At 33.8% G+C, this 14615-nt stretch overlaps 1 protein-coding gene across 1 annotated transcript in view; it reads right to left on the minus strand.

Annotated features, from left to right (window-relative positions):
* Positions 1–14615, minus strand: part of ROCK2 (Rho associated coiled-coil containing protein kinase 2) — a 132097-nt gene that overhangs the window by 55539 nt on the left and 61943 nt on the right. The window contains exons 4-5 of the mRNA XM_012781049.3: positions 8041–8178; positions 841–1101 (exon numbers count right to left, since the gene is read on the minus strand). Coding sequence (XP_012636503.1) covers positions 841–1101; positions 8041–8178 — 399 coding nt within the window. The remainder of the gene's footprint in view (positions 1–840; positions 1102–8040; positions 8179–14615) is intronic.

A 14615-nucleotide genomic window follows, 5' to 3' on the forward strand; every position in this document is an offset into this window, starting at 1 on the left:
CACATAGGTGGCATGAATAAGTTGAGGTAAAGAGAAAAGAAAATTATCTTTATTTATAATAAAGGTCTTGACTAGATAACTAACAAGAAATACATTAGCTATATAAGCATACTGGAAGGTTATGAAAAGCACATAAAAAATGAAATATAGTTTGCTTTCAATATATATTAACATTTACAAGTGATCTTCTAGATCCAATATGTTCCCTTCCAATAAGGAATTACTGTTAGGACTTATAGTGCATTTACAGAGAAAAGGGCAAGACATATAAATTTTTTAACCAAAATAAATCAATATCATAATTAGCTATGAAGCTAATGTCACTGAACCTATTAATTATAAATTGTTCAACAGGTAAAGTATCACAAAAGATGTCCCCAAATTTATCCTATATGGTTGATTATAGACAGGGGTGGGGTAGACGGTAGTAATATAAATTTTTTTCCTTACCTTACTTCCTTTTTAAAAAGAAAACTGCAGAAATATCAATGGTGGTGGAAGAACTCATGTAGCATAATTTAGATTTTTGTGTCCTTCTTTACCTATATTATTATACACATGCACCAGTTCTGACTGGTAGCAAATGCTTATCAATAGTCCACGAGGAAGGTAACAAAGACAGCTGAGTTTTCATTTTTCTTGGGTCCACCAAATCTGCCTAATTAAGTACTCTATAGCTAGATGAATGAAATGTTTTAATTTGGCATTATCTTGTTTGAGTTATTACACAGTTAGAAAAACTAAATTTATCTTTGTTCAAAACCATGAAGTCCTGATTTTAGGTATTTCATTTACTTTTGTTTCTCAAAAAACTAGCATTTTAAAAATTTGCTTACTTACTTCATCCATCTTCATACATGTGCCAAAATCTGCTAATTTTAGATGTCCATGTTTATCCAAGAGCATGTTATCAGGCTTCACATCTCTGTGTATTAAACCCATGGAGTGTATTGCATCCAGAGCAAGAACAACTTCAGCAGTATAAAATTTGGCCCATTTTTCAGGCACATCATAATTACTCATAAGGTTTACAAGGTCTCCACCAGGCATATACTCCATTACCATGTACAGATACCTATCATCTTGAAAGGCATAAAAGAGCTGGAAAACAAAAGGAAAAGGGCAAAAATTTAAAAAAAAACAAAAAACAAAAACAAAATCATAAATAGAATAAAAACTAAAACCTACCATTACTATTGAAAAAGATAAACTATTTAGTAACCAAAACTAAGTTAAATTTATGAAATTTTCTATTTTAGACTTGGATATGTATAACAGAAAAACAGTATGAGACAAATTTTTATATTGATACCTTATTGAAGCATAGATGAATATGTCCCCTCTTAGGGAACACAACACAGTAAACCATTTAAATAGAAACATTTAAAACAAAGAAACAGAAAAGGAACGAGTAGCATAGAAGGTGATAACAAAAGCATTCATCATAGTTTAAAAAAAACCAAACAAACTACTGCACATAACTCATAAAAGAGAGCTGAGTGATTAGAGCAATTTAGAAAAATCTAAGAGATTCAAGGGATCTAGAAGAGGGAATAAGCCCCTGACCAGTGGAAAGAATGAGTAAGTGGCAGCCATATTTGGAACAGGACTAACTCCTCTCTGCCTCCCCATCACCTTAATTTTGGTAAGCACCAAGAGGCATTGTTAACTGTACCCACACTACAGCAGGGGCATGGGACCAGAGAAATAGGATACCAACCCAGGCTGCTACTGCCCCCAGGTGAAACAGAGAAACCAAAGTCAGAAGAAAATGTATCTGTATATCCCACCAAACAACATGCCCCACCCCTCTTGGAAGCAAGCAATGGAAACAGAAAAGGCTTCCACAGACAAACAGGGAAAAGATAGAACAAAACCAACAACCAACATTTGAGAAAAACCAACATCATGAAATAGAGGAAAAGTAATTCAAGAAATAAAATTAACACTCAAGGAAATGTTTAATAGAACAGCTTTAAATATGTAAAATCAATACCTTCAAAAGTGTTATAGTATCATTCAAACAGGAGGCTGACATGAGTAAGAGATGAAATATAAAGCAAGGTTAGAAAAGCTCCCACACCTATCTACAGCAGTTCTACAAAGAAAGAACAAACTGGTAGAAAAAGAAAAAATAAACAAAAATTTCTGGAAATGAATAAAGTTAAAAATCTAAGATTGAAAAGACCTCTAAATGAAACAGAGGAAAATTTTAGACAGCCAGTGCTAAATTTTCAAAAATCCAAGAGAAAAATCCTAAGTTTCCAAAAACATGTCTCATATGCAAAAACATAGATAAATTATATTGACAACAAAACTTTCAGCCAATATGCTGAATATCAAAGACAACATAACTGTATCTTCAAAGTTTGGGGGAAAAAAATTTTGATTCTAGAATATGAGAGACTAGAAAGCAAATGAGATGGCAAAAATTGTTCAGGGATATCGTTTGACAAAATAAATCCAAGTAAGAGGATTATGTGAGACATAAGAAAGAGGGAAAAATAAAGAATATAGAAAAACTTATTAAATATAATTACTGATACAAAATTACTTTTTTGATAGTCAAGACAAAAGTCACAATAATTTTAAAATGGAAAGTAGTGTATGCAGGGAAGGAAGAGATGAAAAGGCATTATAAGGCTGGTTACCAAATTGAGAAAAAGTATGTGTATGTGTGAGAAAAAGTATGTGTGTCTATCAGTGTGTATGTATTTAACTCTAAATGATTAAAGAAAAGAGATAAATAAACAGAAAGACACCCATGTTCATAGACTGAAAGAGTCAATATTATCAAAATGGCAATTTTTCCCAAATTGATCAATACTGTCAAAGCAATCTCTATCTAAATCCCAGTAGATCTTTTCCAGAAATCAACAAGCTGATCCTAAAATTTATTTGGAAATGCAAAGAACCTAGATGAGTCAAAACAATACTGAACAAGAACAAAGTAGGAAGACTTATATTTCCCAATTTTAAAACTCATTACAGGCCGGGCGTGGTGGCTCACGTCTGTAATCCTAGCTCTTGGGAGGCCGAGGCGGGCGGATTGCTCAAGGTCAGGAGTTCAAAACCAGCCTGAGCAAGAGCGAGACCCCGTCTCTACTATAAATAGAAAGAAATTAATTGGCCAACTGATATATATATATAAAAAATTAGCCGGGCATGGTGGCGCATGCCTGTAGTCCCAGCTACTCGGGAGGCTGAGGCAGAAGGATCGCTCGAGCCCAGGAGTTTGAGGTTACTGTGAGCTAGGCTGACGCCATGGCACTCACTCTAGCCTGGACAACAAAGTGAGACTCTGTCTCAAAAAAAAAAAAAAAAAAAAAAAAAACAACAAAAAAAAAACTCATTACAAAACCACAGTAATCAAGACAGTATTAGTACTAGCATAAAAATAGACATATAGATCAATGGAACTCTTGTATCTATGACCAATAAAAATTTTCTGACAAAGGTGCCAGCATAGTTTAGTAGGGGAAAAGATATTGTTTTCTAAAAAATGGTGCTTGAAAAATTCAGTATTTACAGGCAAAAGATGAATTTTTTAGATCTCTACTTCACACCACAGTCAAAAATAAATTCAAAATGGATCCTAGGCCTAAATTTAAGAGTTAAAATCACAAAAACCTTAGACAAAAACGAAGGAGAAAATCTTCAAGACCTTGGATTAGGTAAAGATTTATTAGATGTAACATCAAAAACACAGCTGACAAAATGAAAAACTGATAATACAGTTTTTCATCAAAATAAAAATTTTCTGGCTTCAAAAATTACCATTAATAAAATAAAAAGATATGCCACAGGTTGGAAGGAAATATTTAGAAATGATATATATGTGACAAAGGGCTTATATCTAGAATATATGAACTCTTCTAATTCAATAATAAGACAAAAAAATCAATTTAAATAAAGGCAAAAGATGTGAATAGATATTTTACCAAAGAAGATACAGGAATGGCCAGTAAGTACATGAAAAGATGTTCTACTACCATTAGTCCTTAGAGAAATGCAAATTAAAACCACAATGAGATACCACTTCACACCCATCAGAATGGCTATACTAAAAGACACAGAGAATGCAAAATGACACAGCCACTTTGGAAAACAGTTCAGTAATTTCTTCAAAAGTTAAACATAAATTTACCATGCAATCAAGGATTCCACTCCTATGTACCTACCTAAAAGAAATGGAATATATTTACCAAAGACTTGTGGGTAAAAGTTCATAGTAGCATAACAGCGAAAAAGTAGAAACAATTCAAATGTCCATTAACTGGTAAACAGATAAACAAAATGAGGTATATCTATATACTCTGTTTCCACCCCATCTGGGTGTGCTGCAGTACAATTCTGACACTAACCATAAGAGCTGGCATCGGACCCTGTAAGTAGAAACCTCAGTCTTCCACAAGACTGCCCTCATTTCAGACAGCAGCTGCACGGTTGGGATCCCCAGGCCACATACATTTCTGACTTACTGGCTATAAGTTCAGGGGTTCCCACAACCTCCTCAGGCTCAACAATTCACTAGGATGAGTCACACAATCAGGAAAGCACTATATTTATGATTACAGTTTTATTATAAAGAATACACAAAGGTTGAAGTCTGGAAGAGACTGTAGAGATTCTGCGCCCTCTTTCCATTTAATCAGGGTGCGTTACCCTCCTGGCACTAGCACATCAATATGTTAATGTGTTCACCAACCAGGAAGCTCCACTGAGTGTCAATGTCCAAAGTTTTTACTGGGGCTTCATGACAGAGGCATGATTAATTAAATTATTGACCAAGTGACTAAACTCAATCTCCAGGCCCCCATCCCTCTTCTCCCAGGAGGTCTGGCAGCTGAAAGGCCACTCCTCTAATAATGTACTCTTTCTAGTGATCCCCTAGCTATCTGGAGACCACTAGAGTCATCTTATTAGCATAACAAAGACACTCTTATCATTCAGGAAATTCCAGAAGTGTCAATGCTTTGTGCCAGAAAAAGAGGACCAGATAGATATATTCTTTTTTTTTTTTTTTGAGACAGAGTCTTACTCTGTTGCCCTGGCTAGAGTGAGTGCCATGGCATCAGCCTAGCTCACAGCAACCTCAAACTCCTGGGCTCAAGCGATCCTTCTGCCGCAGCCTCCCAAGTAGCTGGGACTACAGGCATGCGCTACCATGCCTGGCTAATTTTTTCCTATATATATTAGTTGGCCAATTAATTTCTTTCTATTTTTAGTAGAGACGGGGTCTCACTCTTGCTCAGGCTGGTCTTAAACTCCTGCCCTCAAGCTATCCACCCACCTCAGCCCCCCAGAGAGCTAGGATTACAGGTGTGAGCCACCACGCCCGGCCAGACAGATATATTCTTTATTATACCACAGCACACAATAGAAAACTATTGAACACTAAAAAGGAAAGAAGGATGATAGATGTTACAATGTGAATAAACTTCAAGAACACTATGCTAAGGAACAGGTACCAGATGTAAAATACAACATACAGTATGATTCCATTCATATGAAATGTTTAGAAAAAGCAAATCTATAGAGACAGAAAGAGCATTAGTGGTTGCCTAGGGCTAGGGTAATAGGAAATGATGATAAATGGGTATGAACGACCATTTTGGATTGTGGAAATGTTCTAACAGAAAACTGTAGTGATGACTGCATAACTGTAAATTTCCTTAAAAATCACTGGATTGTACACTTAAAACAGGTGAATTTTAAGGTATGCAAATTATACCTCGAAAAAGTTTATTATAAATTTAGAAAAAGATTGTATACCTCAATAAAGTTGTATAAATTTAAGTTACTATATACCTCAATAAAATTAATTTAAAAATCTAAATGTGCATGTTAAAATGATAAAAAGGCAATTCTAAATCCATGCAAATACAGCTTAAAAATAAGCCTTCTAAGAACCAAATGGATCCACAAGTTAACAATGCAAAAGTCCTCTCTCACAGCAAAATTTTTTAAAATATGCCAATATTTATCTAGTGAATTTAAAATCATACCAAAAAATATTTCTAAGAAAACATTTATATTATAGCATAATTTATATAAGAAAAATGAAAAGAGCTATTTCCAAAAAGAGTATAGTAACAATAAATTATGGGAACATTCATATGATTCAATATGGAATAGTCATTAAAAAATAAGAGCTGAGATTTGGAAAACCAAAATAATCCACTGAAATTGATTATAGGCACACCCTATGACTCACTAATTTCACTGCAAGGTAAATCCCTAAAATAAATGTATGAACATATGCACCAAAATCCATATGAAAGAATATTCATAGCAGCATTATTCATAATAGCCAAAAAGGAGACCCAAAAATGTCCATTAAATAATGAATGAACAAAATGTGGTATTTCCATATACAACAGAGTATTTATTCAATTATAATAAGATATGAAGTACTGATATATATTATAATATGAATGAATGCTGAAAACACTAGGCTAGGCGAAAGATGTCACAAAAGACATACATACATATTATATGATCCTATTTGTATGAAATGTTCAGAACAGGAAATCCATAGAGATAGAAAGTAGATTAGTAGTTGATAGGGGCTGGCGTCAGGGAATATTAAGGAATAATTGTTAATTGGCTCAGGGTTTCTTTTGGGGGTGATAAAAATGTTCTAAAGTTAGGTAGTGGTGATGGTTGTACAACTCTGTGAATATATTTTAAATCACTGAATAATAAAATAAAATAATAAAAATAAGTCACTTTGGTAAGTTTTCCCCAAAAGTTTAATACTTCGTGCATATAAATATAATGGTGCATGGCATGTCTTTTACCAAGATAGATAAACATATGACAGCCATGATGATAATCTGAGTTAGTTTTTCAACTGTACTATGTTTTACTGCTGATTTGCTTCCTCGGATCCACCATCTCTCGATTGTCTCAATAATCAACAGGTCCTCTCTATCTCAATTAACACTCGATAAAGGTCCACTTAGCAGAATTAAAGATCAAAAGATACCAATTTATAAAATGATTAACTAGAAATGGCAAGGAATCTGCTACTATGAAAGCAATTTAAAGCTAAAAGTAGAATACATACTTTCATTACCATCATTCTTTAATCAAGTAAATTATCATGGTACATAATTTTCCACAAAAATTTTAGTTTTAGCTTCACGTAACAGGATTTCTATTCCCTGCCTACAGTAAAAAAATAAGAGGGGAGGACTGAGGCTCAACTCTATTAAAAAAAAAAAAAAAACAGCAATGAGCTTTTAAATGACATGGTCATTGATGTAACAAATTTTTTTGCCTCCAAATTGCCTTCTTACAAGCAAGGTTATCAAATTCCTGGATCATTTAAGCATTCTGAACAAGCACTGGTATAGATCTAATCTTATTCATGCATGACACTTGTTCAAAAATGTTTGCAGATTTAGATATAAAATATAAAAGTATAAAAAAACTTTTAGAGAAGTAAAGCTGGTGAAGAGTATAATAGAAAAGGCAAAACAGAGCCATAAATTCCTTAACCCACAGTCAAATAAGAGTCGTGGAATTAGAAGCCCTAATACTGTCTTACATTATAGGTAATATATAAAGCACTGTAGGAGAATTTTCAAAATATTTATTATATAAAGTTTTTTCCCCCCAAGATAGGCTGATTAATGTAACATAAACTTCTAACTAATATTAGTATGCATATAACCTTAAATGGTTCAATGAATTTACTATGTTCCTACCATGTAAGTCACAACAAGGGGTTGAAAGGGAATAATGGCATACTGGTGATCAAGCCAATTCTTTATAAAAGAATTAAAGAAGAAAAAGTTGCAAGTAATGCAACTTGCTTCCAAACACCAATTTAAGTAATCATTACATGTTATATCTATGTGGACATACTGTTTAGGAACATTAAACAAGTGCACTGAATCAGATCCTATTAAAAATAACTGCACTGTTACCGTGTGAATAAAGCATACGAATTTTAGCACACAAAATCAACTCTTACGAATAATAAGCATATATCAAAAAAGGAAATAAACTTATAAAAGTTAGTATGCTTACCTGAACCACCCAGGGACTGTTGGCAAAGGCCATAATATCTCTTTCTTCCCAGAAAAAAGCAGAATCTGATCTTTTTATCATTTCAAACTTACTAAGAAGTTTCATAGCATAAACTTTCTGTGATGCCTTATGACGAACCTGTCGATTTTTTAAAACACAAAAATGATTAATACTTTAGTTTTATGAGAAAGGTGAACAGATCATACTGTAATACTATAATTAAATACTTCAACTGCAAAACAAAATGATCCTTAGCTAACTAATAAAAAGTAAAAGCAAAACATTTTTAATGAAAGAAACGGGTAAAAATTTTTAAGGGAAAAACTACCAACAATATGGTTATTTGATCATTTCCTATCTTCCCCATTAGACTGTAAATTCCATAAGGGCAAGAAGGATATCTATTTTTGACCATCCTTTTACTTCCAAGAACATAGCAAACTGTCTACCAGAGAGATAATAGTGATAACAGTGAACATTTATTGGATAATAGTTCATAATAACTGCCAATATTTACACTTGAGTGTCTAATAGGACATCTAATACTGAAACTCCTAATCTTTACTCCTGAATGGATTCTTCCCAGTCTTACCCATTTTAGTAAATGGCAGCTTCATCCTTCTAGTTGCTCTGGCTAAAAATCCTTTAGCACCTCTTTTTCTCTCAAACAACTTATCAAATTTATCAGCAAATCATGTCAGTTCTACTTTTCAAGTAATTTCAGAATCCCATGATTTCCAACTACATCCACTCATATCATCCTGATACAATATCTTTTATTTCAATTACCAGCAATAGCCTCAACCAGCTTCCCTGACATTTTCACCTATCCACAGTCTAGTAATCCTTCTAAAACAAACCATTTTCTGTCACTCCTCTGCTTAAACTCCCCTAGAGGCGTCCAATATCATCTCTGCATGTGCTGTTCCCTCTACCTGGAATCGCCTCCTCTAACTGGGCTCAATCCCTCACTTCCTTAAACCCTTGCTCAAATATTGCCTTCTTAGTGAGGCCTACTCTAAGCAAACTAAACTTTGAACTCATTGTTCCCCTCTGCTGCCAGCATACTACCCATCCCACTCTCTCTTCCATGCTTTTGCTCCACTGCACTTTTATCACCTATCTCTTAGCACTAGCATTTAAACCTAATAAGGCAAGAAATTTTGTGTCTTGTTCACTGCTTAATCCCCAGTGTCTAGCATAATGCCTGATATATAATAACCTTTCAATAAATCTTTGGTGAAAGAATGAACTTACTGAGTACTTAGTATGTGCCAGGCACTATGTGTTTTGATCCATGTATTATTTATTATACTTAATCTTCCTAACAGTCCCAATGAGGTTTATTTCTTCCATGTTACAAATGGGAAATTTGAGGTACAAAGAAGTTAAACTGCCTGAGAGCTATACAGATAGTAAGTAAAATCATGATTTAAAAGTAATTTGTGTCCAGAATCTGTACTATCTCTACACATGTATGCCTTCAATTAGGATGATTTCCCCAAACAGGGCCAGATTACATCTTGTCAACTTAGTATTCTACCCAGTTTGTGCTTCTTTTCACTCAAGTATGCCAGCTTTGGTATAACAGATTATATGGTCACTCTAGTCAGGGTTGGAGGAAAGAAAAGAGGCAGTTAAGCTCCAGACAAGAGTCTACAGGGTCATAAATGATCTAGCCTAATCCCACCTTCTCAATTTAAATCTCATCACTTGTTCCCCTTTTATTCATATTTCAGGCACACTGATCTCTTTTAGTTCTCCTAATACATCAAAACTTAACGTCAGAATCTTTACAGGTACTGGGAAGGTATTAGAAAACTCATCACAGTCCCTTACCCCACCTCTAACTAACTCAAGGACACTGGCTCATTATCCACTCAGTTGAAGTATAAAATTCCTCAAAGAGGCTTTCTCTGACCACAGTATCCAAAGTAGGAACTCATTGTTCTCTGCCTCAGAACCCCACCTGTTTTCTTCCTAGTAGATACCATAATTTGTAATTTTTCGATGTTGTTTCTTTGTATTTATTGTTTCCCATATTAGAATGTAAACTAACGAGGGTGGGGATTATTCATGCCTATTTTGTTCTCTCATCATATCCCAGGTACAAGTATAATGCCAGAATTGGCAATAAGAGACACTCACTAAATATTTGACAAGTAAATTGATTTGCAAATTATTTTTTACTTGATAACTGGCCAGACTATGCATTTTTATAAAAGATTCAACAAGTTTCTAGTTATCTTTTGTCAAATACTATCCATTTCTAGAATCAATACTTTCATTAATGAAAATAAAAACCAAAGATATGTTTGTGTCTTCCCCAGACATAACAGGGAAGAACCATCATATCTTACAGATCAGATACTATAATATATAAAAAGCAATACAATTTTAGAAAATCATAAAATGTAACTCTTTAATAAAGTTTTTTTCCGCCAACAAAATCCAGGTAAGAAGACTTATTTGTTGACTGTGTTTCAACAAATCACTAATAGAAAACACAGAAAAGTCCTGGGATGACACAATAAATACAAACATTTATCACTCAGAATCATGCACTTCTGGCTATGACAGAATAACTGGTACCAGCTAATCTTCCCATTGTAGACAACGACTGAAATGGCAAAATATATGAAGCAACTGTTTTCAGGTTTTGTAAAATAAGCAGCATAAGACTACAATCCCTGAGAGAAGAGAAACTTACCATGTCAGCCCCATAACTGCCCCCAAACTATGATTAAAGTCACTATCCTAATCAGTGCACAGCAAGTGATTGCCTAAGCAAAGCACAGTGGTCCTGCTGAGTTGAAGAGGCAGAAATCAGAGTTCAAGACAAATAAGGCAGCTAAATTATTATGCTGGGCAGGAAACTGAAAAGTAAGGTGCTGTACAGAGGGAGGTTCCTAGAAGTCACATGTAAGTACTTGGCTAAAGGCTGGTCTATCTAGAGAGAGTAGTCCAAGTTGACTACAGAGTAACTGCTATAGGGCTGATAGCAGAATAGAAACATACAGGTTAAACAGCATTGGAAGGAATGCTTATTAATGTCTTGGGCATCCAGCTGACCCATGTTATAAGAAAGAACCATGCTCTAAGTAAGACCTACTCTAGCACTACCTAACAAAGCTTAATACCAAATCCTAAAGATCCAAGATGGAACAGAATTTAAAGGTTGAATCCTACCAAGTTAAATGAACTTGGGAAACAGCTTGATCTTGCCACACATCTACAAAGTATAAAATTAAGCCTGCATGAGTTAAGGATGATCAATCAGCAAGTAACTGGACAGCCTATTAGAATGGAAATCAACACTCAAAGAAAAATAACATGCCTGTAATCCTAGCACTCTGGGAGGCCGAGGTGGGTGGATTATTGGAGGTCAGAAGTTCGAAAAATAACAAAATCCAGACTCTTTACCAACCAAAAAGTATAATATATAATTTTTGAAAATTACTAGAGAGGCAAAAAGGAAAATGTGACTCAACATCAAGGAAAAAAGTCTATAGAAAATGGTTCCAAAAGATGTTAGATTTAGCTGACACTTTAAAATGTTCTTGTATTAAAATAAATAAGCTCAAACAAAAGAAAATATGTTAAAGAAATAAAAGAAAATATAGTCTTAATAAGTAAACAAGTAAATATCAACAGAAAAATGGAAACTATAAAAAACCAAATGGAAATTCTATAATTGAGAAATATAATAACTGAAGTGAAAAATTCACCATTAGGGTACACATAACAGACAATGGAGATAGAAAGGAAGTCAGTAAGCCTGAACACAGATCAATCGAACAATAAAGACAAAAATGAATAAGTGAAAATGAACAGAGACTCAGGGGCCTCCAAGACAATTTTAAACAGTCTAAAATATGTATAGAAATAAATGGAGTAAACATTACAATTAATAAACAGAAATTATCAAAATTGATTAAAAAGCAAGACTTAAACTTATAGTTTAAATACAAGATCAAATGAGCTGGAAATAAATGGATGAAAAAGATATACTATGCAAACAGCAAAGATATGAAAGTTGGCATAGCAATATAAAGCAGACTTCAAGACCAGGAGTATTATAAGAAATAAAGAGGATAATTCATAAACAAGCAGTAAGTCATCAAGGAGGCATAAATATGTATGTATCTTTAATTAATAAGCTTGAAAATTTATATAGCAAAAACAGAACTAAAAAGAAACAGGCAAATCCACAATTTCAGTTGGCAATTTTAACACCCCCATCTCAGTACTTGATAGAACAAGTACATAAAACATTAGTATGGATACAAAGAAAATACAGTCCAGAATGAAAACTGCTTAACCAAATTATAATTACAAAGATTATTATATTAATAGGTTATATCATTTCTCATTTTAAGATATTTTGAAATCTGAGGTATTTTGATACACTGTAACTTTATATGAAAAGAATCCTAAATGCAAAGTACCAAGTAAGTGATAAGAATCATACGTTATATCCATCTTCTTTATTATAATAAATTACAAAGTTGGAATAACAATTACTTTGATTATATAGTATAGTATTATTAAAATAACAATTACTGCGCTTATATAGAACAGGGTTATAAAACTTAACAGAATGCTGAAAATAACACAGGAAAGAATGTGAAAACATAGGTGGTGTGAGGAATTAAGAGATGAAGCTAGTCTTTTTTTTTTTTTTTTTGAGACAGAGTCTCACTCTGTTGCCTGGGCTAGAGTGCCGTGGCATCAGCCTAGCTCCCAGCAACCTCAAACTCCCAGGCTCAAGTGATCCTCCTGTCTCAGTCTCCCAAGTAGCTGGGACTACAGGCATGCACCACCATGCCTGCGTATTTTTTCTATATATTTTTAGCTGTCCAGCTAATTTCTTTTCTTTTCCTTTTTTTTTTTTTTCAGTAGAGACAGTCTGGTCTCAAGCTCCTGAGCTCAAAGGATCCACCCACCACAGCCTCCCAGAGTGCTAGGATTACAGGCGTGGGGACCTGGCCTGAAGCTAGTCTTAAAACTAGAAATATCTTCCAAAGCAGACAGACTTTTAATTGATTTGTGTTGAATTAGCATATTACATCAAAGAAAATGATCATCCCAGCATTGTTGTTAAATAGAGTTTAAAATATGTTAACAATGTTGTTAAAAAGAAGTTGCTAAGGTACATCTTCTTCTATATATATTTATACCATTCTTCAAACCTTCACTTACTCTAAAAACAAATCAAATTTTGAACCTCTCCTAACTGCATTAGAGAAAGCAATCTATATGACATTAAGAGTCAATTAATTTATACAATATTATTACTTATGTTTGATTCAGAACATATGAATTTTTAAGAATTATTATAAAGCTACAAACAGAAGCTAAAACATATTTGTTAGCTGTTGGAAAATAGCTAAATATTTATGTAAATATTTAAACCAGCAATGTTTACATATGAGATAACTAAATAAAACAAACAAACAAACCTAGAAGAAAAAAGACAAGATGATGTCTGAGTATGAGAAAAATGCTTATTGACTTCACTTTTGGTGATTCTTCATGCAAAACTGCTCCCCTCTCTGTGGTTCCACAGCACCTAAAATAATCTATTAGTGTGTACATGTCTACTTCATAAGCTCCTTTAAGGAATAGAACACATACTTTGATTTGTGGGACTGCCTAGTGGTTGACATAATGCCAAATTGTCTAATTCAACAAAATCATACCTATGTCTGTATGATACATATAAAATGTTAAATAAAGAAGGAATATTTTGGCTAGATGCTCTAGTTCATATGGTCTAAATTTCATTTAAACTGCCTTGATAGGACAGTTATTGGCTCATAACGTAAGAGCTAAGAACCACCGGCTTGTGATCTTTGACATAACTTGATCCACAGAGCAAACATTAAGAGACAATAGTCGTATTTATGCCAAATGTCTACATCATATCTTTAAAATTCATTAGCAGTAATGTTACAAAGTACCACAACAAAGTGGTGTTGCTTTAGGAAAGGTGGTTTCCACTGATCTTCCTGTGAGATGTCTGTGTCTGAGTTACTCTACTATAATCTCCCTCAGCATCTTCATAGATTTCCCTTTTTTCTCCAGCTCCTTCTCCTCTATTCAATACAGATGGATAGACAGATGAACAGAAAGTCAGATATAGCAGCTATTCATTACTACACTGTACAGAGTATTGTTTAAAAGCATAGACTTAAATGTCAACAAATCTGGACAAAGTCCTAGCTATTTATGAATGATATGGCCAATTTATTTAATCTCTGTAAATTTCAGTGGCTTCATCTATATAACATCACAGAGTTGTTGCAAAGATAAAATAAGGTAACAACTATAAATACTTAGCACACAGAATATACTCAGTGAAAATGTTAGCCAACTCCACCACGAACAAAGGGAACTTGGCTCATTCTATTATGAAGCGTTACCTGTGTTCCCTGTCACTAGTCTATGAGTACCTAAAGGACAAAAATATTACCCCTATTCCAATGTTTCTCTTTGCATAGAAAAGACTGGATGAGTGCAAAAACACCATCTAATTGACTGTACATATAAGGAAAAAAAGACTAAAAAGATAA

The sequence above is a fragment of the Microcebus murinus genome, chromosome 3, assembly GCF_040939455.1.
Source record: "Microcebus murinus isolate Inina chromosome 3, M.murinus_Inina_mat1.0, whole genome shotgun sequence".
NCBI lineage: Eukaryota > Metazoa > Chordata > Mammalia > Primates > Cheirogaleidae > Microcebus > Microcebus murinus.